The 25,522-nt window shown below is 38.5% G+C and overlaps 1 protein-coding gene across 5 annotated transcripts in view; it reads right to left on the bottom strand.

The window, feature by feature from the left end:
- Positions 1–13,247: 13,247 nt before the first annotated feature.
- Positions 13,248–25,522, bottom strand: part of ppfia4 (PTPRF interacting protein alpha 4) — a 699,209-nt gene continuing 686,934 nt past the window's right edge. For all 5 annotated transcript variants that reach the window (XM_043716866.2, XM_043716868.2, XM_087973636.1 and 2 more), the window contains 3 exons: positions 25,306–25,480; positions 23,636–23,730; positions 13,248–16,892 (listed from right to left, as the gene is read on the bottom strand). In XM_043716866.2, the coding sequence (XP_043572801.1) occupies positions 23,672–23,730; positions 25,306–25,480 (234 nt within the window). In that variant the 3' untranslated portion in view covers positions 13,248–16,892; positions 23,636–23,671. The remainder of the gene's footprint in view (positions 16,893–23,635; positions 23,731–25,305; positions 25,481–25,522) is intronic.

Raw genomic sequence — 25,522 nt, forward strand, 5'->3', positions numbered from 1 at the left:
AATCAGTCTGAACATTGTGGCATAGACAGCATCACACAGGGCACCTCACACCTTCAATGCATTATCTCGGCCAACATGACACCAATTGTTAAAGTTCACTTGAGAATGTGACTTTAAAAAAGTTATGTGATTTATATATGAAAGAACTGAAACCAACATGTTCATTCTAAAAGATGAGAGACTTAACAAACAATCCAGGTCTTTTTCAATATATTATTTCAGTTTTATCACACTGTAAACATTTACTATAAATTCCGTGTCTTACGATTTTTATACTCCACAACCACCTGATGAAGGAAAAGTGCTCTGAAAGCTAATGCTTCCAAATAAACCTGTTGGACTATAACCTGATGCTGTGTGATTTTCAACTTTGTACACCCCAGTTCAACACCGTCACCTCCACATCATGACTTTTTAAAAACATTATTCATAAAACTTGCAAAAGCAGTTTAGCAGTGATGACCTTAATCTTCCACGTGTTCAACAATAAAGAATCTGAACAAGAATCAAACACAAATATTCTCTTTTGTGTCACAAACGCGTTGACGGTTCTAAGGGAAGATAACATTTATAACATCCTTCAGATTAATGTAGTTTGGTTCCTGCATCATGTTGCATCTGGATTTCTGATTTCTAATTTAATAATTAATTTTGATATCGATTGCTTATTTAATAATTGCATTTACACACATTCTCAAGCCAACTGAGGCCACAAAGTGAATTTTGTAAGCACATACCGGTCAAGAATAAGAGTTGCATTTATATACAGCATCTTTATTACCAGTAGATGTCTCAAAGTGCTTTACATCCAATACACTACATTTGAAGCGTAGTCACTGTTGTAATGTAGCAGGCCCAGAAGCCAATATCTCCACAGCTAACCCCCATAAACAACAGTATGATAATAACCATTATAATTGTTTGGAGAAATGTATTGGAACACAGTGTATTATCTAACTTGCCGTAGTCATGTGATCTCTACTGCTGCTGTAACTTGTTTTCATTTTTGCTTGTGGTAGCCATTAAATATATTACTTGAAAAATGATGTCATCAGTGATATTAAGTGATCTTCACCAGAGTTGTAAGAGAACTAGTTACTGTAAAACCACAAGGAAGAATTAAAACCACAGTCTACAGCTTTGAAGTATAGGTTAAGTCTGAATAGCTGCAAATTTTCCATTCAATACTACTGTGGAAATAAATGGTAATATGAAACAAAATTGGATTTTTTTTTACTTTCAGTGGAATAACCATGAAATGGCTGTAGAGTAAATAAGAAAGGATTACAACAAGAGAAGCAATCCTGTAATAAGTACTGAGGAAAGAATGTTACATGTTCTATTGCAGCCTATTCTTCATTCGTTGATGAATAGAAAACCTAACAAGACAGATTTTCAAGGCTTTGAATACATACCTGGAACATCCTAGAAAAGTTACTTATGAGGGCTACGTGTTCAGAATCAGAGCACGGCGGAGAGAGAGAGACTTTTGATCAGAATTTGATGGTAGTGATACATCTAAGTTGAATCCTATGCATTGAAAATATAATCTCATCATAGGAAGGATCTTTTATACCTAAAACAATCCTAGAAGTTATATAGGACTGGAACATAAACTCTGTTTTTCTCTCTCCACTAATGCTGCCAGATCTTCTACGTTTCTCCAGCATTTTCAAATTTCTTTGTATCTTAATTTTAAATGGGTCCCCTCTTGTTCTGTCACTATATCTCCAAGTTTAAGATTTCCCCATGAGTGAAAACATCTTCTCAACATTTACCCTGTCAACCCCTCTCAGAATCCTGTATGCTTCAATGTGATCACCCCTTGTTCTTCCAAACTTGAAAAAGGAAAGGCATTAGCTGATCTTGATAAATCAATCCCCTGATTCCCCGGTTTCATGCAATAGAACACCCAAACCCTTCTACGCTGCATTTAAATGGTGAAATGATCTGAAATGCATTAAATTTGCCCATTGGACCCACAGCATAAATAGAGGATTGCCTTGTAAATTAAGTTGAAAATCTTGTCACAAAGGTGGTGGGCAGAGATACATCAATGGATGTTGTTTATATGGACTTCAAGAAGGCTTAGGATAGAGTCCTATACAAGAGACTTAGCTAAGCCCATGGAATTGAACTAAAATTACTGACAGGGGAAATTGGTGAATGGCAGGAAACAGAATCAGAGTGGTGACAAATCCTCAGATTGGTAGGACGTGACTATAATTCACAATTTTCAGTAGTGACTTGGATAATAGCTTAAAAAGTCAAATATCCAAATTTGCTGATGGGTCAAAATTAGACAGTACTATACTCAGTGTTAGAATCATAGAGTCCATACAGTGCAGAAAGAGACCATTTTGTTTACACCAACTCTCCAAAAAGCATCCATCCAGACCCAATAACCCCATATTTACTATGGTTAATGCACGTAACCTGCACAATCGTAAATACTATGAGTCAATGTAGCATGACCAGTCCTCCTAAACTGCCCATCTTTGGGCTGTGGAAGGAAAGAAAGCATCCAGCAGAAACCCATGCTGACATAAGAAGAACATGTAAACTCCACACAGACAGTTGCCCAAGGGTAGACTTGAATCTAAATGCCTGGTGCTCTGAAGCAACAGTGCTAACCACTGTACTGCCCAAACTATAGAGGATAGCATAAAAATATAACAGGATATTGATAGATTAGGTGATTGTGGAAAGCTGTGCCAAATGGATTTTAATGTAAGCAAAAAACAGGATAGATCAGGATATCCTTTTAGAAGATACTAAATAAATTACAGTGGATGTTCAATGAGATTTGAGAGTTCAGGTAACTAGCTCTTTAAAATATAAACAGGTGCAAAAATAATCAAGAAGTCTAATATAATGCTGGCCTTCATATCTAAATGGCTGGAGTGAAGGGGATGCAGACATTATGCTGCAGTTATACATAACCCTGGTTAGACCCTATTTGTAGCAGATCTGGACACTACACCTTAGGAAGGATGTTCTAGAGTTCAATGCAGGGATGCTAGGATGATGCCTAGTTTTCAGGGATTACCTTATGAGGAAAGAATAGACAAATTGGGCCTTTATTCTCTAGAATGTAAAAGGTTAAGGGGTGACCTAATTGAAGTCATCAGGATATTAACAGGGAAAGACAGAATAGATAAAGACAAACTATTTCTGGTGGTTGAAAATTCTAGAAGTAGGAAACATAGTCTAAGAATAGAGCCAGGCCATTCAGGACAGATGCTTGAAAGTACTGTGACATGCAAACAGTAATGGGGGTTTGGAACACTCTTTCTCAAATGACGGTCAATACTAATTCAATTGTTAACTTTAAATCTGAGTTATACACGTTTTTATTAAGTAAGGGAATCAAGGGATGTGGGCACAAGTTAGATATATGGAGTTAGGACACAGATCAGCCATGATCTTATTGAATGGCAGAGCAGGTCCAAGGTGCTGAATAGCCTTCTCCAGTTCTTATCTACATTAGTAACAATATTCCTTCTCACAATACAGTAAAACCATAACCTTAAAAATGTTAATTTTGTTTCTCCCCCAAGAATCAATTGAGCAGCATGATGGTTAGCACTGCTGCCTCACAGCGCCAGAGACCAGGGTTCAATTCCTGCCTCAGGCGACTGTCTGTGTGGAGCTTGCACATTCTCCCTGTTTCTGTGTGGGTTTCCTCCCACAGTCCAAAAATGTGCAGGTTAGGTGAATTGGCCATGCTAAATTGCCCACAGTGTTAGGTGAAGGGGTAAATGTAGGGGAATGGTTCTGAGTGGGTTGCGTTTCGGAGGGTCGGTGTGGACTTGTTGGGCCGAAGGGCCTGTTTCCACACTGTAAGTAATCTAATCTGAGTATTTTCAATACTTTCTGCTTTCATTTCAGGCAAGTCACTGGTTGGACTCTGAATTGAATGTTATTTTCCATTTGTTCATGGGTTGCAGGCATCACTGACAAGGCCAATATATGTTACCAGTCCCTAGTTGCCCTTGAACCGATTGGATCTCTAGATCATGTCAGAAGGCATTTAAAAGACAACCACATTGCTGTGTGTTGGATTCACATGTGTGCCAGACCAGAAAGTTTGACAGATTTCTTTCCCTAAAGGGCATAAGTGAACCAGAGGATTAGTTTTTTTTAAAATGACAATTATCATTAGGCTAGCTTTTTAATTCCACATTTTATTGAGTTCAAATTTCATAATTAGCCATGGTGGGATTTGAACTCATGTCCCCAGACCATTAACTTGCTATTCTGAAATACTGGTCCAGTGATCATTATGCCCACCTCCCTGGATGCTTTTCATTTTCCACTGCAAAAACTCTTCCAAATGCAGCATTTTCTTTGATCAAGCTGTCAGCAAATTAACAATATAATGCAGTAGGTGCATCACTTCTCCCCAAACAATGGTTTATAAACTAACTGCTGCTGGAGTGGCAAGGTGGTTCACTGTTGCCTCACAGTATCAAGATCCCAGATTCTATTCCACTGTCAGGTGAGTGTGCAAGCTCCACACAGACATTCGCCCTGTGTCTGTGTGAGTTTCTTCTGGGTGTGCTGGTTTCATCCCACAGTCTAAAGATGTGCAGGTTAGGTGGATTGCCCAAGGATGTGCTGGCTAAGTGGATTAGCCATAAGAAATGCATGGTTACAAGGGTAGGGGCTGGGTGTGGTGTGGTGCTCTTTGGAGGGTTAGTGTGGATCTAAATGGCCTACTCCCATACTTTTGGGATTCTATGAAACTAACTCCCAATGTTTTCCCAAGATTTTGTGATCACAGTAAGGTATGTTACATTGAGGAATGGGTTAGTTATGTTTTTCTTGGTGCTATTATCTATTAACAGCCCTGAACAACCAGTGTTACGTACCAAGTAAAAATCAAACCACTGCAGACCTCCAACTCCACTGGAACAAATATGTCTCTGGACACACAACACTGATAATTAATATTAGCAACATGCACTTACACACAAATTTAGAAACTCTGGGCTAGTGCTCCCTCCAATCGTCTTCTTTGGTTGTGCTGTGAGGACTTTCAGAATCGCAAGTCAATGCCATGATCAATGCACCAACACCGAATGCCATCCTCAGAACATCAGTGTGGCTGCACATGCATGCAGCCTAGAGCTGTGGAAGTAAACTTATAAAGTTTTGAATGATCTGGGCTGTGGCAAGATACTTGGGAGAATCACGAGAAGTAGGTGAGTCATTTCTTTCCAATTGGAGTTACAAGTTGTGATTTTCATCGGAGTTCTGGGCTTCAACCAGTTTCTCACCAGTTGCCCATTCATGGGGAATACTATTGACTCTCATCCTCATTGACACTGAATCGTGCTTCATTAATATGAAGGGTCCTGTTCTTTCATCCACTAGACAGAAAACAGACATTAACGGTTGCCAAACGTGAAAGTCAGAGCAGTACCTGGTGAGTCGAGCTTGTACTTGCTCCTCGGGATGGCCATTTTGGAAACATAGCACCAACATCTCAGGACAGCTGCTGTATGTACTATGAACATTGGCATCTGACATATGCTAGCCTCTCTGCATCATCATGGCACATCTCCAATCCACTGACAGTACTCTTTTTTATTCTAATGCTGCACTTTAGAGTGCAACATCACCTCTCATTGCAACATTACTGCAAGGAGACTCTATGGTTAGAGACAGGCACTTAGCTCATAGATTGGGAGACTGCATTGCAAGCATTTTGCTTACTCTCCTAGCGCTTGCTAGTCCTCCTTGTACTTGGATGTTCACAGCATTGCATTTTAGCGAGCACAGCTTGTCACGCTCATCAGCAGTCACCAGTCTAGGGAGTAGACATGTTGCTGCACCTCTCTATTCTACGTCATTGTTATACCTGCACCATGTGATGTTGCAGACACACTGCGTGTGCTTCAAGCAAATGGTTGTGTCTCAATGCCAGGCAGATGTCGAGACAAGGGAGACATCATTCTGGGGGGCTCTAGCACAATAATTCAAGTGTGGCCTCTAACAGCTGTCCTGGGGCTTGGCTACAGTCAGACAGCTGCTTATGGAGGTCAGATTCAGGTTTCATCTCCTCTTAGGAGGTGAGGACCCAAAGCGTCTGGTCAAGCATCCGTCCACCCATCTTGGCTCTTTCTGCCCTATTATTGGCTGCTTTCTCCCCAACTGAGAGAAAGGGAGGATTTGAGTGTGATGAAAGTAGGTGGCACAATTGTTAGTGTTGGTACAGGTGGGGTTGATGTTGTGCGGTGACCCAAGTGAATGAGTAGGAAGTGCAGAGACAATGCAGAGTTAGTGGGGTCAGGGTTTGGCACGAGTAAGAGTAAGTGAGGGTAGATATTGCGTGCAATAGTGAGTGTAGTGAAGCGTTAGCTTTGATGGGAGGTGGATACAGTTGCAGAGATAACATGAGTGTGAGGTAGCAGAGAGAAGACGGTCGTGCTTACCCTGGCAGAACAGAGAAGGTCATCGACTTTCTTCCTACATTGGTGGATGTACTTCCCATTGGCTGACACCTCGGATCAGACTGGCAGTGTCTGGTGTCATGACCCTATCTCCTGGGAAAGAGTTGACATGCCTCTTTGCACTAACCCATCCACCAGGACCTTCAGGTCCCTGTCCAGAAAGCAAGGTGCCAATTTCTGCTTCTCTGTCACATCTGGGGGAAACATCACAAACTGTGTAGCATGGCTCTGGCTTGTCATTGTTTGTCTGAGTGGGCAACAGATATTTTAATATTGCACTAGCTCCAGGGATGACAGTCTATTTCAGAAAAACCCAACAGTGGTGAGTTACTCTGGCTAGGATTGGGATAGCATTAATGAGCCAGGATTTAGAGAGTAGTGTATAAATCCCGTTAGACCTTGCATAGAGAAACCCTCCATGAAATGTGACAATAATGACTGAGCCAAAATATTGCAAAGTTCAGTCCTGTGCCTTAATCTAGAAGTCTTTAAACCTATTATTCTAAGATATATTCAAAGCCAGACACCTTTAATTGAAGGATAGTGATTTGATGAACTGAAGCAATCAGCCCAATGAAAAGACAGTTCAGTAACATGGTTAAATTGGTCACTGCTATAAGCAGAATGGCACTGGATTGCTGTTTAAAACAAACAGAGTATATACTCTGTTAAACTATTTATATTTCTTTCTCCTACTATCTCAGGTGAGGATGCAGCTTTCAAATGTTCCTTCAGTCCTGGCACCACAATCAGCTTCAGTGAAAAGCTTGGTAAATGATGGTTGATCTTGAACTATAAAGAATATGTGCTGGCTAATTTAAACGGAGTAATGAGCTGTCTTGATTCAATAAATGCAGCGAAGGAATGTAAGGCAACAGCTGCAGTTGAATCTGGGAGCAGAAGGGTATTCTTTCCAACTCTCTGACTGCTGTTTCATCTACATCACTCACGTTTTGAACAGTAATTACCAGCTCTTGGCAGACTCCATCTGCCGATTTGTCCTCCTTACTTGACAGATGTGACTTTTAGTGGCCCTTCTCAGGGCTTTTATCCCTGACATTTTCCAGATTCTACTTCAGCTCCCAAGCTGCTCTTGCATATATACCTAGGCTTCTGACCATCCAGCTAATTGAGAGGACAGACTATGCAGATGGAAAATTCAGAACTTTCAGCCAGGTTATCAAGAGGAAACTGTAGAGTCAGCTCATTCTGAGTTTGAAATGGAATCCCTTAAGAAGCATTAGGCTCTTAATTTATATACTGAAAGGTCTAATGTTTATTTCAGGCACGTCTTTCATGTGCTTAAAAAAAACAAGTCCCTTGGATTTCATAGCTGGGTCAGAAAGCCTGCAGAAACTGGTTACGAGCCATCCCATTGATAATGTGCTTTGCTTTGTTTACACCTAAAAAATGGACACAGCATACACAAATCTTTCTCCTGATGTCTACGAGACAGTGTCAGGGACTAACCTGGATTATGAGCCAATAGTTCCTTGTATTTTGTCAGTGTGTGTCATATTTTCTAATCTGTTCAGATTTGTTGTGACACACTTCTGGAGCAGGTGGGACTTGAACTCAGATCTCCTGTAGGCACACTACCTGTTCACATGAAGCTAATTTTTGCTTTCATCTTTCAAGCAGGAAGACATTCATCTTATTCAGCAATTCACATCAGAGCAATGAATCTTCATTCCCTGGCTAGGAATCAAATCCTAGTATTATACTTGCTGTTTGTTTTGAAAATGAGAATGATATCTGCATCATTAAAACTCAAGGGACATTCTCAGATTCTAGCGATTTGCTCCTATAGAATATTTGCTTTTGCTCCTATATTGAGGTACCTGCTCCCATTGACAAATAATAACTTTTTTGCAAATTAGCAATGCATACCCAGGATCCTGATCATCAATGATATAACCATGAGGCAGTGTCATATCAAAGTCTTGAGCTGCCAGATTGACATCTACACTTTTATGACCTTCACTGGTACCATGAATCTATTTCTGTGATACCATTACATGCTAAATAATTTTTAAAAATAATCTGGATGCAATGTTTATTGAACAGATGAACAATACCCCAACTGCATTCTGTTCAAATTTCATTTGAATATATCTAGTCACCGTGTGGATTGGCATCAGAATAAAGCAACCATGAAATATCAGTGGGTTTGTGAACATCTTTTGGGAAAGGATTCTTACCATCCCTTGTCACTCAACCCATATGACATTGTTCACCTTTAAGTCTGCCTGGTATCATCATAAAGGGCATTCAGTCACAGAGATAATGAGCAAGAGTGCTATCCATAACCATCTTCTCAAGGTAAACTCAAGATGGGCAATAAATATGAACATAGATTCAATACAAATATTCAACAAAATCATGGCAGATCTGCTTGACATCTCAAATCCACATTCCAATTAGCCCTGATAACTTTTCAACCTCTTGCTCATCAGGATCCAACCTACACTGCCTTTCAAAATATTTAAAGGCTCTGCTCCACCATCTTTTCAGGAAGACAGGTCCAAAGACAGTCAGTCCTCTGTGAGAGAAAAAAAAACATTTCATCTCTGTTTTAAATGGGCCACCCCTGAGTTTTATTCAAGGATCGGCTCCTCTTCTAAGATCCCTCAAGATCTTTTATGTTTCAATTTCTTATTTTTCTAAATTCCGCAGATATAAGTCCAGTCAGCCCAGCCTCTCTCAGAAAATAACAGTCTCATCCAAGTGTTAATCTGGTAAAACTTTCTTGGACTACTTCCAAAGCTTTTACATCCTTCCTTAAATACAGTGCACAATACTCCAGATGAGGTCTCATCTTTCCACATGTAACTGAAACATAACATTCCTACTTTTGCATTCCACTCTCCTTGCAATTAATCATAACATTCAATTAGCTTTCCTCATTATGTCCTGTACCTGTGCACAAATGATGGATTCCTTCACATCTCAGAGCTTTGCAGTCACTCATCATTTAGATAATGTGCTTTTTCATTCTTCACATTAAAATGAACAATTCAACAATTCTCTACATTTTACTCTATTGCAAGATCTTTCACCATTTACTTAACCTATGTATATCCTTTAGTAGGCTCCCTCCATCTTTGTTTAGTGACTTATGTGTGGCACGGGCGACAAGTGCATATATATAAATAAACCTGAGGATTTGGAAGAAAGTGGGGGAGAAATCACTTGGCCCCATTAGAATATATTGGCTGGGTCAACATATCCATTAAGTCTGAATTTAAAAACTGTCAAGGAAGAAAATGAAAGAACACCAGAATGAGGGGTCACAATTTAAGAGTACAATGTAGGCTGAAATGAAGAGAAACTCCTTCACCCAGAGAGTGGTGAGCTGTTGCATTCAGTGCCACAGTTATCATCAGTTGGGTCCAAAACATTGATTGCTTTCATGAAGGAGTTGGATGTTGTTCTTGGGTCTATAGAGATCAAAGGGTATGGGGAGACTGTGAGAACAAGGTAGTGAATTGGATGATCAGCCATGATCAAGCTGGAGCAGGCTTGAAGGGCTGAATGGCCTACTTCTATTTATGTTTTCTATGGTTCCTTATAACAGGACACCAGATTCCATATTTGATTGAAAGAATGTCATTCAAAGTCAAAGGACGAAGAAGAACACATTAAACTTTTACAATTTTTTTTATTGGCAGTGGAAAATAATTGTTTCAGTTCTAGTGTCCACTGGAACCAGGCAACAAATAATACTGTGACAAAAGAAAGAAAAGATTTGGATATATTGTACAAAACAAGAGCATTTCAAGTGCAAATACCACAATGTTGTGTTCTCAGTTGGTTACTGAAACTTGCAAACAATTATATTTTATTCCCTTATGCAACAGAAAGGAAGACCACATTGTCAGACACAGATGAACATGTCTTTCTAAGTGTGCACCAACTCCAGCTCAGAACTATTCAACTGGCTGAATTCAGGATTGTCATTATCCCCAAAATTTCAAATATTTGAAGTTCTTAAAATGATGAATAATTCCTGCATCATACTGACTGTCCATCATCAAAAATATATTAATTGCTCCTTATTATCACTGGCTAATGGATAAAGTGTATAATGTGAGAGGAGTCCTCAAGAGGTTTAATGCAATGTCTATTGATGCTAGAGTTACAACCATTCCAGGAAAGAAATAACAATTACATTTGTATTTTAAGAATAGGATAATATCCCAGGCTGCTCATGAAATACAAGGTTATAATATAGTCCAGAACAAACAGCACATTAATGTATAAATTAGATATTACTTATCAGCAATTATTTTTTAAATGCTGATTTTTCCAAAAATCAATTCCACATCCTTTTTAAACCAAAAGGCAAGACCACTATTACTTCTGGAAGAAATGCATTTCATTGAATTGAGTTATCTTAACTTCTGAATGACTAATAGCGACTAATTTTACCAGTAACTCATCGATTATAACATATAACCAGCCTTCAGAATTATTCTGACTCAAACTAAAAGTGCACTGCACACAAGCACATTTCATTCATTGTATAAGTTAATTATTAAAATTACATTTACAATGTCAAAGCCAGTTTATTATCATTTTTGGACCATAAATACAAACTGATTGTTACTTAAAATTAAAATTTTCACCTTCCTTCTAAGAGCAAAACTTGTTAGTTGATTAATTGGGTCTTCATAGCAGTCTGCATTAGACAGCTCACATTAGCAAATCAAAACAAGTTGACAATGGCATAAGTATTCCTCAAATGTAGATAATAATTATATTTGATTTAATATTTAAGATACTTGTATGTCAAATAAATTATTATTGGATGAATGTCCAGCTGTTCACCAGGTTTATAATTAAATATTTTGCTGAAGCACCTAGTTTATATATCACCTCATGTCCACTAAATTAATTGGATTTGGAAAACTTTTGTTTCAACATATTAACCACGTGTGGACATTTATTGCCATTTATTAAACAAACCCCCATCTCCTGTTCAGCCATTTTCCAACATGGTATCTGTTACATTATAAATCAAATGTTGGTAATGTTGGCAATGAGACTATTAATGGAATTTTCAAAGCATGCCATTCTTGGCTGTTTGGCTTATAACGTAATATAGATAATATTTCTTTTGTTTGTCTCTGAAATGTTAAAGGTTTTAAGTGTGTGATGACCATCATTTATGTATTCCAGCCATCCGACACATGCTACAAGAACTATAAATTTACACACTTCATAAATGAATTTCTCTTCCCAAAAACCAATAAAAGCAAAAAGGTTGGAGTTATGGAGAATAAGTACTCTACCTCATAAAGCAGCAAGGCAAACACTGATTGCATATTTGATACTTCAAGAAGGTGGAATGTCAGTACAGGTAGTAGTTGCAGCAAGTGTTGAACATATATCAACACACCACAATACTAGAGCAGCAGGAAGTTGTCATATGTCAAAGGTTTGAGGTTTTTGAAGCAGAAGCAAAGGTGGTATTTGTTTTGTTCGTTCACAAAGCTACACAAAATTAACCTTTTCTGTCAAACCACCAACAGGCCAGTCACACCATGATTTATAGGGATCATTCAGCCAGACAGTATAGGTGAGTGGAGGCCTTGGAAAATTATATAAGTTCTGCCACGTTTATGCAGTCACAGCTGTTTTACCAGCCCTTGATCCAATTTTTACACAGCATACCTTCTTTTCAATGTTTATTTTTCTGGTTGTCATGACCAGTTATTTTGTGATATTGTCACAAGCTGCATCATCAAATGCTCATCAGATGACAAGGTCCCTTAAATAAAATGTCAGCACATGTCTTTATTAGTTCCTATAAACTGCATGTAGTCACGCAGCAAAAATAATCTGTGTGCTACAGAGGACATGGTGGAGACTGGTACAATAACAACATTTAAAAGGCATCTGGATGGGTATATGAATAGAAAGGGTTTAGAGGGAAATGAGCCAAATGCTGGTAAATGGGACTAGTTAATTTAGGATATCTGGTCGGCATGGATGAGTTGGACCAAAGGGTCTGTTACCATGCTTTATAGCTCTATGATTCTATGATATCTGAACTGTAAATGTTACCTGTACACCAACGTTTCATAATTACTGCGGTGTCACATGAGGAAGATCTCAAAACATTCTTGGAAATTCTCCACCAGATCAAATCAAGGTATTAAAGACATTATCAAAGTGTATTTATATTTGAAAGACTTGCTTATAGCTCTCAAGATTCTATCTTTTTATTCTCTTGGATGACATAACAAAACATCCAGATATGGTGTGGAGATAGATTCGTATGAGATAGAAATCTCTTCCTTTTAAAATAAAAGTCCAAAGTTTTGTAACAATGAACCTCATTATAATCGAAAAGTAGATGATTCCCAGTTGGATTGCCTTGCTTTATGTTGTCCCAATCTCACCCATTGAACCTTATTCTATTGAATTCTAAGGATTTCCTCATAAGAAAATACCTCCATATCTGGGATCAACCTCATGAATGTTCTCTGGACTGTCTCCAAAGTAAGTATATCTTGCTTTGGTCTACATATCCAGGATAAGATATACTGATATTGGGAGCAGTTTAAAGAAGGTTCATGAGGTTGATCTTTATGAGGAAAGGTTGAGTAGGTTAGGCCTGTTCTCATTGGACTTTAGAAAAATAACAAGCACCTGATTGAAACATGCAACACTCTTTGTGGGCTTGATAGAGTAGATGTGAAGAGATTGTTTCTCCTTGAGGGAAATCTCAGGACCAAAAAGTATAATCTCCGAGAAAGGAGTCACCCATTTAAGTGAGAGATATGAATTTTTTTTCCAGTGTAATTCCTTACCACAGAGAGCCGTACAGGTCATGTCATTAAATATATTAAAGGCTGAGAAAGACAGATTTTTAAACAGTAAGCAAACCAAGAGTTATGGGGAAAAGGCAGGAAAGTGGAGTTGTGCATTATCAGATCAGCTATTATCTCATCAAATGGCACAGCTGACTTGATGGGCTAAAGGCTTAGTTCTGCTCCCAACTTTTATGGTAAATACAACTCCAGTGATGACTCTTACAGATCCAAATGTTTTAAACTGCAATATTTACAAACAAAACAAAAACACATGGTATTAACACATAAGTAAACAGGCAAATTACTATGTATGATCGACCATATGAAACATCCCCAACCCATGTGTTGGAGAATAAAAATGGGATAAGGCCTATTCACCAAAGTTTTCATCATTATCCCAGCACACTCAGAAGAAATGTTCATCATTAAAAAATCAGGCAATAAGAAACAAAAATGCTGTACAGTCAAACAACAGTAGAGTTGACAGTCATCATTCATTGTTTCATCAGTTTATGTACATTTTATTCTTTGAGTTAGTACATTTGGTAAAATGACAATTACCACGTGACAAGGCAAACTTGGCGAGAATAAAAGAATGTGCAAAACCAATGACTGAGTACAATATCACTGCCTGAAAGACAAAATAAAGAAGTGTTTTTTTAAAGAAACAGAATGTCCATTAATTATATAATGAGCTGAGGATTTTATTACAAAGGTGAAAGGAAAATCCTTTACTAATTTAACTTAGACTGAATTAAATATGACCATAATTTAGAGGCAGATGGAGGAGTACAGAGCCAGATCATATTACAAATGCGCTTGATATATCAAACAGATTTTAAACTATGTCTATGGCATTTGAGTAAATGGGTGTGTGTAAGTATGTGTGATAGTAAGCCATGTCTTTAAATAGAGCAGAGCTGGACTTTGATAAGATGGCATGAGCCCTTCTCCATCTTAACTGAATAATTTAATCACTTTCAAAACTCTGAACAGCACACTTCCTGAACCACATCTTTGCAATCTAATTTGAAAAGTATGTATTCTGACACAAAATGCATCAATAAACTTCTTTCACAAAGAAAGCCAAAAAAACAATCAGATGGATTAAACTGAATTGCCACAAGATACTACTGGATACCTTTAAAACACAATTTAATTAGTTAAATGAAGGTTAAAACAAGCAATGAGATCATTCAGAGTGTAACATTTACAATAAATTTCATTAAAAAAAAGATGTTTCTCACATACTACTAATATTTTCAGAGGGGAGAAGTTGATAAGGCAGAGACAATGTTTGTTCAACATAATTAAAAAGTGATTTAAAAACACTCCAAGTTAAATCATTTGAATAACTTTGGAAATCTAGCCTTTTGATTAATTATTTTGATTATGAAATATGAAGGGACAATACCAGCTACTCAACATGTTTGCTTTCCCAAGATTAGACAAAGTGAATTTCATGCACTTTTATTAATCATGCTGGCTTTCGAGAGCTAATAACTAAAGTGGGGGCTGTTCATAAATTTATTAGGCAGAAGGAAATTGGATTTAGGAAATGCCAATGACATTTCCTAAATTTATTGAACAATTTTGATAAAACTTTGGGTGACAACTTTGCAGCTGTTATTAAAATACGTATTTATGACTTCTTATTTTTTCTGGGCTTTAATGTATAACACTGACCTTCACAGTCACAGCTCAGTGTCAGTTCAGTCTGTGGTCCTGTATTCATTCTATGCATGATGTTTAATTCATTAAATAAGATTTGTGAAGAAATTACAGCATTTTTTCTTTGTGGCACTTGGGAATTAAAATTCTTTACTGAGAATATTTAATTATAGTGTTTGTAAAATAGTTCACCTTCAAGAATTATTTTAACCTCCCCACAAGATGCTGAATTAAAACCATATACCCTTCATTAGCTTAGATGGGCTATATAACAATTTATTAAAAATGAATTTATAAAACATGATCAACATTTCATCAATCCTCATACCAACGTTCAATATTTTTCAAGGAATAGTCACAAAGACTTGAGGAACAGAAAGTGCCAGTGCTTAGCCATTTTAACACACTTTAAAAGGAACCTGGCTAAATTCCTCAGGAAATAACTGGACAAGCTGAAGTAAGTGTTAACTTGATACTAACTTCATGTAATCAGTTCCTTGCATCCTAGGTATAATGCCATGGCCACTTTAACAGTGGGCATCTGCCTCATAATATTCTCTTAAACTACAATTAGATTGTCATATTCATTTAAAAAGAGGGGGAAAGGCAAAATGCCTTGATTCTGGTTTTGGAGGCCACACTTAAAGTGGGAAATCACAACAGGAGGTACCTTGTTTAAAGATTACAAGGCATCACTTGGAAAAAAAAAGCAAAGTTTTTAGTAACCATGTATCTTACAGAATATTTAAAGAACATTTTGCAATAGAAACTGTCCACTTCAAAATTGCTCCGTTAACATCAGTGATGACTATCATATCAGAAATTAGAATGGTCAGCATTGAAAGCTGAAACCTTTTGGATGCTGTGCTGCTTTGCAGCTTCATAAAAATGGATGTAATATTTCTAGTGTACATATACTTTTTAAAAATATTCTTTGTAACCAGGTCCACATATGCTGGAAGAAAAGAGTTGATGTGGAGCAGAGAAAAGCATTCCAGATGCACTTGAGGAAAGTGAACTAAAAAGACTTTATATGTAAGACTCAAGGATTCATGAGGCAAAAATAAAGGAAACAAACCCTTTGTGCAGACACAAGGCTGAGCTAAATTCCTTTTGAAGTACTATTCAGTATATCTTATTTAAAAATGTTCAGTGGAGCAAGAGTCTCCCAGAACTAGGAATTGCCGTTGAATAGAGATTCAATGCTTACATACACAGAAGTCTGTTTCACCTTTGTGTTTCAACAACAACCTAAAAATAATCAGGATTCAAGCCATCCAGTCACATGTTATGCTACAGCTAATATGGCAGACAAGTAATTGCACACTTCATTCGTTGAAAACGAACAATTCCTCATTGAATGGAACAGGATGCCTGTAAAAGGTATTGGCAAGATAAAAATGGCAGAAACAATGATTAAGACAGCATTTAGGTTGAGTCTACATACTTCAAATTCCATTAAATTATCTAAAAAATGCTGTTACAGTCAGCCGTATTATATACATTTACATAAAAAACTTGCATTACTTCATGGCCATACAGTTACATACAGCAGGTATGATACACTTGAGAAAATTTACTACAACCAATGAAACCACAATGGTACTTGAGGTTAAAAGTTGACAGAACTTACTACTGACTGTACGAGAACAATATTACAATAAAATAGCTCAAAAATGGATCCCTAGAATTTTCTACCAGCTTTGTAAAGTATAATCTCATAAAGGAAGTCATTACTAGATAAATAAAATGATAAGTTTAAGATTTTGTTTCTGAACTGAAGTAAACTATTGCCCATTTATATTCAATGTACATCTGAACCATCTGTGCCATTTCATTTAGTGTGCAGCAGCTTTTGACATCCATTGTTGATCTCACAGAGATGGAGTGGATTATTCCCGAAAGGCAGCCAGCATGTGTCCATACAGGTAGTGGGAATGGACTGGAAGAGAGAAAGAAAAATTCTTAACTGGTAATTATATACTTTCCAAATCAGCTTTCCCTTTACCTATCCTAGAGGTACTTGCTTCCTAGAGTGAACAGGGCAATGTTTTTAAAGACCCATGCTTTGCCCTAGAACAACACGGACATGTAAATTTCAGCAGCTTATTCAACTGTGGGAGGCCTCAAAGCTGTCACAATTCTGTCCACACTTGACCTCCATGTCCTTACACATTGCAGTGAGTGAGTTATTGGATAATGAGGACAGATAAGAACCTGAGCTGTTCTTTTCTAAAAAAAAAGAAAAGACCTCAGTATCCCTCAGCCCAGGGATACTGAGGTCAGTTGTTCTAAATGCTGCTCCTGCTCTCTCACCAAAGATCAGCAATGCATTTTTGTTTTGAGGTAGCAAAATTATTTTTATCGGCAGCATTGTCATTATTATTTGTGATCTTCATACTGGGGTCATGAGTTCAAATGCTACCACAGTCAAACTCAATAAATTAAATCTGGAAAAAAAAGCTAGTCTCAGTAACAGTGACCAAGAAACAATTATCAATTGCCATAATAATCTATTTGGCTTACTCACATCCTTTAGGGAAGGAAATCTGTTGTCCTTACCTGTTTTGGCTTATAGAAATGTAATTGTCTCTGAACTGCCCTTTGCCATGGCCTAGCAAGTTACTCAGTTCAAGGACAATGAGGGATGGGCAATGAATGCTAGCCTTGCCAGTGACACCCAGATTTATAAGAGAATGACAAAAGAAAAATACGTTTCTTTAAAACAAAATAAAGTAGGGTAGAGTTGGTCCAAGAGGTTTACTTGAATGTTTACTTTGATGTCAGTAGTATTATCTAGCTCTGAACATTCACTTTGTAGTTCATAGCTTATTGGTAGAGTTGCATCTTTAGAGATCTGTCATGCACATCAAATTCACAAGTGCTATTATCCATTGTGGTTCAAGCAATACCATTCCTAAAAGTAACCAGATTTCAAATTTCTTAAACACTAAATTCCTTTTATCTTCAAAATAAAAGTGAAAGATGTGGAAAATTAGTTGCAAAGTACAGTTCTATGGCTCTTTTCCTTCCTTGCCAGTCAGTCGATTTTGCTTTTATGGGGCAGTTATGTGATCAATGCCCAAAATCTCATTTTAACAATTTCAGACATGGTAACAGTAAAGATGAGGTGGTGGACAAAAGGATCGGAAAGAATCATCACACCTAATCGTGAAATCTGAAGCAACAGTTCATTCTACTTGTGGAAAGCTGTTCGATATAATCTGTGACTCCTGGGATTCAGAATATTTCGGAACCACACCAAATAACCTGAGACTCTGAAGGAAGACAGGCACTTGAGAAGTTTGCAATCTGAATTATGTTTGAATTACATCTTGTTTTGCTTTAAAAATGATTTATTCTTCATTCCAAATTCTAAATTATACATAAACAATGTTAAAGAGGTAAATAAACACATTCAAAGCTGGATTCAGACAACCTTTAAAACTCATAATTTCAGACTGAAGAATAAAACTGTCTTCCATGTGAATTAAAATCCAGTCACAACATTCATCAGAAGTAACTCAAGTGCCCACAGTAATATCCCAAAATCATGGCAAGTCATCAAACAATTTATTTTCTATTCTCACGTCTTCTAGTGGAGACTCTACTATATTCAGTGAAATCTTTGAGGAGAAAGTGAGGTCTGCAGATGCTGGAGATCAGAGCTGAAAATGTGTTGCTGGAAAAGCGCAGCAGGTCAGGCAGCATCCAAGGAACAGGAGAATCGATGTTTCGGGCATAAGCCCTTCTTCAGGAATGAAGAAGGGCTTATGCCCGAAACGTCGATTCTCCTGTTCCTTGGATGCTGCATGACCTGCTGCGCTTTTCCAGCAACACATTTTCAGCTATATTCAGTGAAATTTTGTGTTTGCAGTTGACTAGGAAGAAGATTACACATCTCATTTGCTATGGTCAAATTCCTTCAGAAAAACTGAAGGCTATAAGTTCAAAATAAAATGATGGTGAGATGTGTATGGAATAGTTAGAATCCATGGCCCCAAGAGCATCTATGAATACTAAGTTGGATGAAATAGAGGTTGGGTTAAAATCATCAGATGTAATTCTGCAGAAAGGAAATTTGATTGTAGTGTGTGAGAGAGCTGCCTGAATACTGAAAATATCATTTTATGATTGCAAACTGTATGGAGCTTAATGTACTAAAGAGTTGCTAAGATTACAGTAGCCATAAAAGGAAAATTTGATCATCAACAACAATTTTTTTCGAGCTGTCATGACAAATGCCTATGGATGCAGACTGCAGACAAGTAAAACCTTCTAAGGAATGTCATGATTTATGTAATATTTACTATACTGTTCCTCACGAGTGCACAATTAGGTTACTGTCAAGGGCAATCCAGAATGGCCAATAACCACTGGCCTAGCCAGTGATGGCCACATCCCAAGGATAGATATTCTTACACACAGACACCACAAAAGATGAATTATTTTACTTGTTGCCCTTGATAAAATGGACATCCTTAACTTGTTGACTGCGGCTTGAGAGTACCGTTGCCAGGCAATGCAGTTAAACAGCTGACATCATTCACTGAACTCAGGCATGAGAATAGACAAGTCCATCATGGAAAATAGTTATGACTCTCAATCTTCCACTTAAGCATATATGTAAAGGCAGAATTTTATTTTTATTCATTCATGGGATGTGCTTGTCACTGTCTGGGCTACCATTTATTGGTCATTCCTGTTGTCCTTGAGAAGATGCTGGTGAGTTGCTGCCTTCAATTGCTGCAGTATGTTTGGTGTAAGTACATCCACAATTGCTGCAGGATATTTGGTGTAGGTGCATCCACAATGCCAGGCGGGAGGAAGTTCCAGGATTTTCACCCAGAGACACTGAAGGAACAGTAATATATTTCTAAGGACTTGGACACAACTTGTAGGTGTTAATATTCCCATGTATTTGCAACCCTTCTCCTTTTAAATGATAGTGGTTATGGGCTGAGGAGCCTTGGTGAACTTCTCTGGTGCATCTTGTAAACACCACTGCTACTAAATGTTGGTGGTGGAGGGAGTGAACATTTGTGGATATGGTGCTTATAAAGCATGCTGCTTTTATCCTTGGTAGTGTCAAGCTTCTTCAGCGTTGTTGGATCTGAACTCATCCAGGCAAGTGGACAGTATTCCATCACACCCCTAATTTCTGCCTTGCAGATGGTGGACAGGCTTGGGGAGTCAGGTGGTGAGTGACTCATAGAGTCACAGAGTTACAAAGCACAGAAACAGACCTTTCGGTCCAATACTTCCATGACAGCCTGAGATCTGAAACTGATCTCATGCCATTTGCCAGCATTTGGCCCATATCCCTCCAAACCCTTCCTATTCATATACCATCCAGATGTTTTAAATGTTGTTGTTGTAACCGCCTCCACCACTTTCTCTGGCATATACACACCACCCGTTACGTGAAAATGTTGCCCCTTAGATCCCTCTTAAATTTGACCCCTCTCACCTTAAACCTATGTGCTCTAGCTTTGGACTTCCCTACCCTGGAAAAAGACCTTGGCTTTTCTCCATAATAATGCGCCTGACGATTTTATAAACCTCTATAAGGTGACCCGTCACCCTCCAATGCTTCAGAGAGAAAAGTCCCAGCCTCTCCCTATAGCTCAAAGCCTCCAACCCTGACAACATCCCTATAAATCTTTTCTGAACCCTTTCAAGTTTCACAACATCTTTCCTGAAGCAGGGAGACAAGAGTTGAATGCAATATTCTCAACATGGCCTCAACAATGTGCTTTATAGCTGTAACATAATGTCCCATCTCCTATACTCAATGCACTGACCAAGGAATGTGGAGGAGAGGACTGGCAAAACAATTCTGGGCAGGAGTGTAAGAAACAGGGTGGTCATTATGGGGGACTTTAACTTCTTCAACATTGACTGGAAATGCAATAACTCTAATATGTCAGATGGATCAGTTTTTGGCGAATGTGTGCAGGAAAGTTTCCTGTCACAGTATGTCGAAGGGCCGATAAGAGGGGATGTACTTGGTAACGAACCGGGCCAGGTTTTTAAATTAGTGGTAGGTGAGCACTTTGGAGAAAGTGCCCATAATTCGATTACATTTAGTTGAGCGATGGAAAGGGCTAGGTACGTGCCACAGGGCAAGATTTATAGATGGGGGAAGGGCAATTATAATGCAATTAGGCAAGACTTAGGAGGCATAGAAAGAGGTAGCAAAATGCAGGGGATGGGGACAATAAAAACGTGGAGCTGGTTGAAGGAACAGATATTGCATGTCCTTGATAGGTATGTTCCTGTCAGGCAGAGAGAAAGTGATAAGTTAACGGAGCCGTGGTTTACTAAAGGAATTGTATCTCTTGTTAAGTGGAAGGAGGCGGCTTATGTGACATTGAGACGAGTTGGTTCAGATGAGGCGATGGAGAGTTACAGATTAGCTAGAAAAGATTTAAAGAGAGAGTTAAGAGGAGTAAAGAGGGGACATGAGCAGTATTTAGCAGGTAGAATAAAGGAGAACCCTAAAGCTTTCTATAGCTATGTGAGGAATAAAAGGATGACTAGGGTAGGGCCAGTTAAAGACAAAAGTGGGAAGTTGTGTGTGGACGCTGTGGAGATCGGAGAGGTGCTAAATGAATATTTCTTATCCACTTTCACTAAGGAAAAGCAGAATATTGTCGAGGAGAAGACAGAGATATGGGCTAGAAAAGATTGATGTTAGTAAGAAGGAGGTGTTATCAATTCTAGAAGGTGCGAAAGTAGGTAAATCCCCTGGGCGGATGGGATTTATCCAAGGATTCTCTGGGAAGCTAGGGAGGAGATAGTGGAGCCTTTGGCCTTGAGCTTTGAGTCGTCACTGTCTACAGGTTTAGTACCAGAGGGCTGGAGGATCACAAATGTTGTGCCCATGTTCAAGAACGGCAGTAGAGATGACACAGATAATTATAGAGCAGTGAGCCTTACCTCTGTTGTAGGAAAGGTTTTGGAATAGTTTACTAGAGATAGGATTTATAATCATCTAGCAAGCAACAATTTGATTTCAGATAGTCAACATGGTTTCGTCAAGGGCAGGTCATGTCTCACAAACCTCATTGAGTTTCTTGAGAAGGTGACCCTGCATGTGGAAGAGGGTAGGACAGTTGACGTGGTGTACATGGACTTCAGTAAAGCCTCTGATAAGGTTCCACAAGGTAGACTACTGGAGAAATGCGGAGGCATGGGATTGAGGGTGACTTAGCAGCTTGGATTAGTAACTGGCTTTCTGAAAGAAGGCAGCAAGTGGTGGTTGAAGAAAAATATTCAGCCTGGTGTCAGGTTACTAGGGTTGTGCCACAAGGATTTGTTTTAGGACCACTGCTGTTTGTCATTTTTATAAATGACTCGGACGCAGACTTTGAATATTGTGTACAGTTCTGGTTGACCCATTACAGGAAGGATGTGGAAGCAGTGGAAAAGGTGCAGAGGAGATTTACCAGGATGTTGCCTGGTCCGGACGGAAGGTCTTATGAGGAAAGGCTGAGGGACTTGGGTCTATTTTCGTTGGAGAGAAGGAGGCTAAGATGGGATTTGATAGAGATATACAAGATGATCAGAGGATTAGATAGGGAGGGTAGTGAGAGTCGTTTTCCTAGGATGATGACATCGACTTGTACATGGGGGTATAGCTACAAATTGAGGGGTGATAGATTTAAGTCAGATGTCAGAGGCAGATTCTTTTCTCAGAGAGTGGCGAGGCCATGAAATGCCCTGCCTGCAAATGTACTTAACTCAGCCACATTAGGGGCATCTAAACAGTCCTTGGATAAGCATATGGGTAATGATGGGATAGTGTACGGGATGGGCTTAGATTAGTTCACAGGTCGGTGCAACATCAAGGGCCGAAGGGCCTGTTCTGCACTATATTGTTCTATATTCTATGAAGGCAAGCATGTCAAATGCTTTTTTCACCACCCTATCTATCTGTGACGCCAGTTTCAAAGAACTATGCACCTGCACCCAAAAGTCTCTTTGTTCAGCAATACATCCCAGAGCCCTACCACTAACTTTATAAGTCCTGCCCTGCAGGATTCCTAGCCTCTGACCTGCTCTTGTAGCCATAATATTTATATGCCTAGTCAGTTCTGTTTTTGGTCAATGGTAACCCATAGAATGTTGTTAGTAGGGGTTTCAGTGATTGTTAACATCCTTGAACATCAAGAGGTAATGGCCAGACTCTCTTTTGACGGACATAGTCATTGCCTGGGACATGTATCAAAAATGATGCCTGAATATAGACTGACCTTCATTTTCAGGACCCTGAATCATTTAACTGATTTCACCGAGTCCAATAATCAAATCCGCTGCACATTTTACTTGCTGTTTATACTTAGAAATGAAATAGGCTGACAGTTAGTAATAATATTTATCTATAAATAGTAACACTTTTTTCAGGCAATTGATATCTTTGGTGAAGGCATGTTCTCATTATGCACAAGTTGGCAACATTAATACCATGCAAATAAAGTTACAGATTAAACAGACTGATCCTTGTATAAGCCATATAAAAATACAAGTTATCAGGACTAAAATTCTTCAACATTATGAATTTTCAATTTCAGATTGCAAACCTTATTATTGTGCACTCCTTTACAGCGAACAAAATTATCTCAAATTCGCTTTTCTATGCACAGAACAAGGAAAAACAGTAAGTAGAAATTGCATACTCACTGGTAATGACTGCTGACTCCCTGACTGACCTGGCTGTCAGCAGGAGTAAGTGCGGACTGTTGATGTATCTAACCTCTGTGTCCCTGATGTGCCGACTATGTTCCATTTATGACAAATGACAAGAAAACACACAGCATGCAGTAAGTGTTACAAATCATTCTTGCAAGTTAGTACAAACATAGAAAGCGAAACTTCAAACCAGGGAAAATGGTGGCAGAGTAGTACTATCAACGGACTAGAAACCAAGAGGACCAGGCAAACCCACTGGGGATGTGTGTTCAACTCTCATGACTGCAGCCAGTGAAATTTAACATCAAATTTTAAAATCTGGAATGGAAACCTAGTCTTGATAATGGTAACCAAGAAACTGTCAATGATTGTCATAAAAACTTGGTTCACCACTGCCTTTCCTTTTTAAAGGAAGCTTAGCCAGTTTGGCTTCCATGCAGCTCCAGACCAGATTACCTCTTCAATGCCCTCTGAAATGGATGAGCAAGTGACTCAGTTCAAGAGAAATTAATCTGATATTCAGAATTGCACAGCAGTAGTAGTTGTTGGAACCCTTGGCTGAAGTTGCTTTACCACACCCCACGGTGCAGGCCTAGTTGAGATAATCTAACTCAGTACAGTCTCAGGATCTCCAGTGCTCAGTACTTTAACCATCTGAACCACAAAGAGATGCTAATGTCAGCATTTTGCCCTGGGCAGAGTTCGTGGATCGCAGCTCTCTCTTGCTGCCAATCTGTCTCTTAACGTACATGCAGATTTGCAGTGGGTTAATGTCAAGTAAAAGGTTCACCATGCTTATTAGCACTCCATGCATATTTGCAGAGTTAGGACTGAATGGGTAAATACGCTCTGGAGAAAATAACAAAAATCATTGAAAATGATATTAGTGGTAGCATGATGTCCAATGAATGAGTGCAGGAATACTAAAGACTGCTTGAATGAAGTAAACTGATTTCTTTTCATAATTCCCCTAGAATACAAATGACGAACAATTGACTAACAGGAAATGAAGTTAGAGAGCTTAATTAACATTTACTATTTCAAAATTTTATGATTCATGTTTTTTGGAGCATTAGATATAAGTCATGCTGAACAAATTACAAATATTACACAATAGGTCAAATTCATAAAACTCCTTCCCTAACAACATTGTGGGTCTACCTATATTAAATAAACTGAAGCAGTTCAAGAGGGCAGCTGACAAGCACCTAATCCAGGGGAGTTAGAGAAGGACAGTAAATTCTGGCTTAGCCAGTGAAGCCCATGTACCATGAACGTTTTTTTCAAAGCTGAGTTCAGACTAATGTCTCATTAGAATTGTCAATTCACTCATTATGGCTTTAACATTGAAATTTGATATTTCTGTTTTGAAAATACTGCCCAATATAAAATACTTCATCTAATTTATATCATGAAGTTCCAATTCATGCACTTTAAGTTTATATCACTGCAACACAGCTAATTGTCAATTAGTTTATTTGAATGCACCAGAACTAGCTCCGACCTCTACCTTTATTGTACCACTGTAATAAACTGATTTCTCATCAGATACCTACTTAGACCTTATTTATACAATGAATTGATGACTTTACTTTTGCACATTATAAATTACTAACTGAATTAACTGCAGCTGATGGCTGGTAAAAGCTGGATTTAATTACCTTCTGGTTGAATTTTCTTCGGTTGTACTGATGGAGCTGGGCTGGACATTGTTGTAACCCTGAACCCTGCAGGTAGTGTTTCTGTAGACCCTGCCATCATGGTGATACTGTGGATTTCTCGTGGTCGAAAACGCTTTCGCCATGATGGTGCCCGTCTAAAACTTTTGTCATCGCCCTGTAATATCAGAAAGAATAACAGCTGTGGTACCGCTGGAAT

This window comes from Chiloscyllium plagiosum, unplaced genomic scaffold (assembly GCF_037043375.1).
Source record: "Chiloscyllium plagiosum isolate Xiang-an unplaced genomic scaffold, Cpla_swu_hap1 HiC_scaffold_26, whole genome shotgun sequence".
Classification (NCBI taxonomy): Eukaryota; Metazoa; Chordata; class Chondrichthyes; order Orectolobiformes; family Hemiscylliidae; genus Chiloscyllium; species Chiloscyllium plagiosum.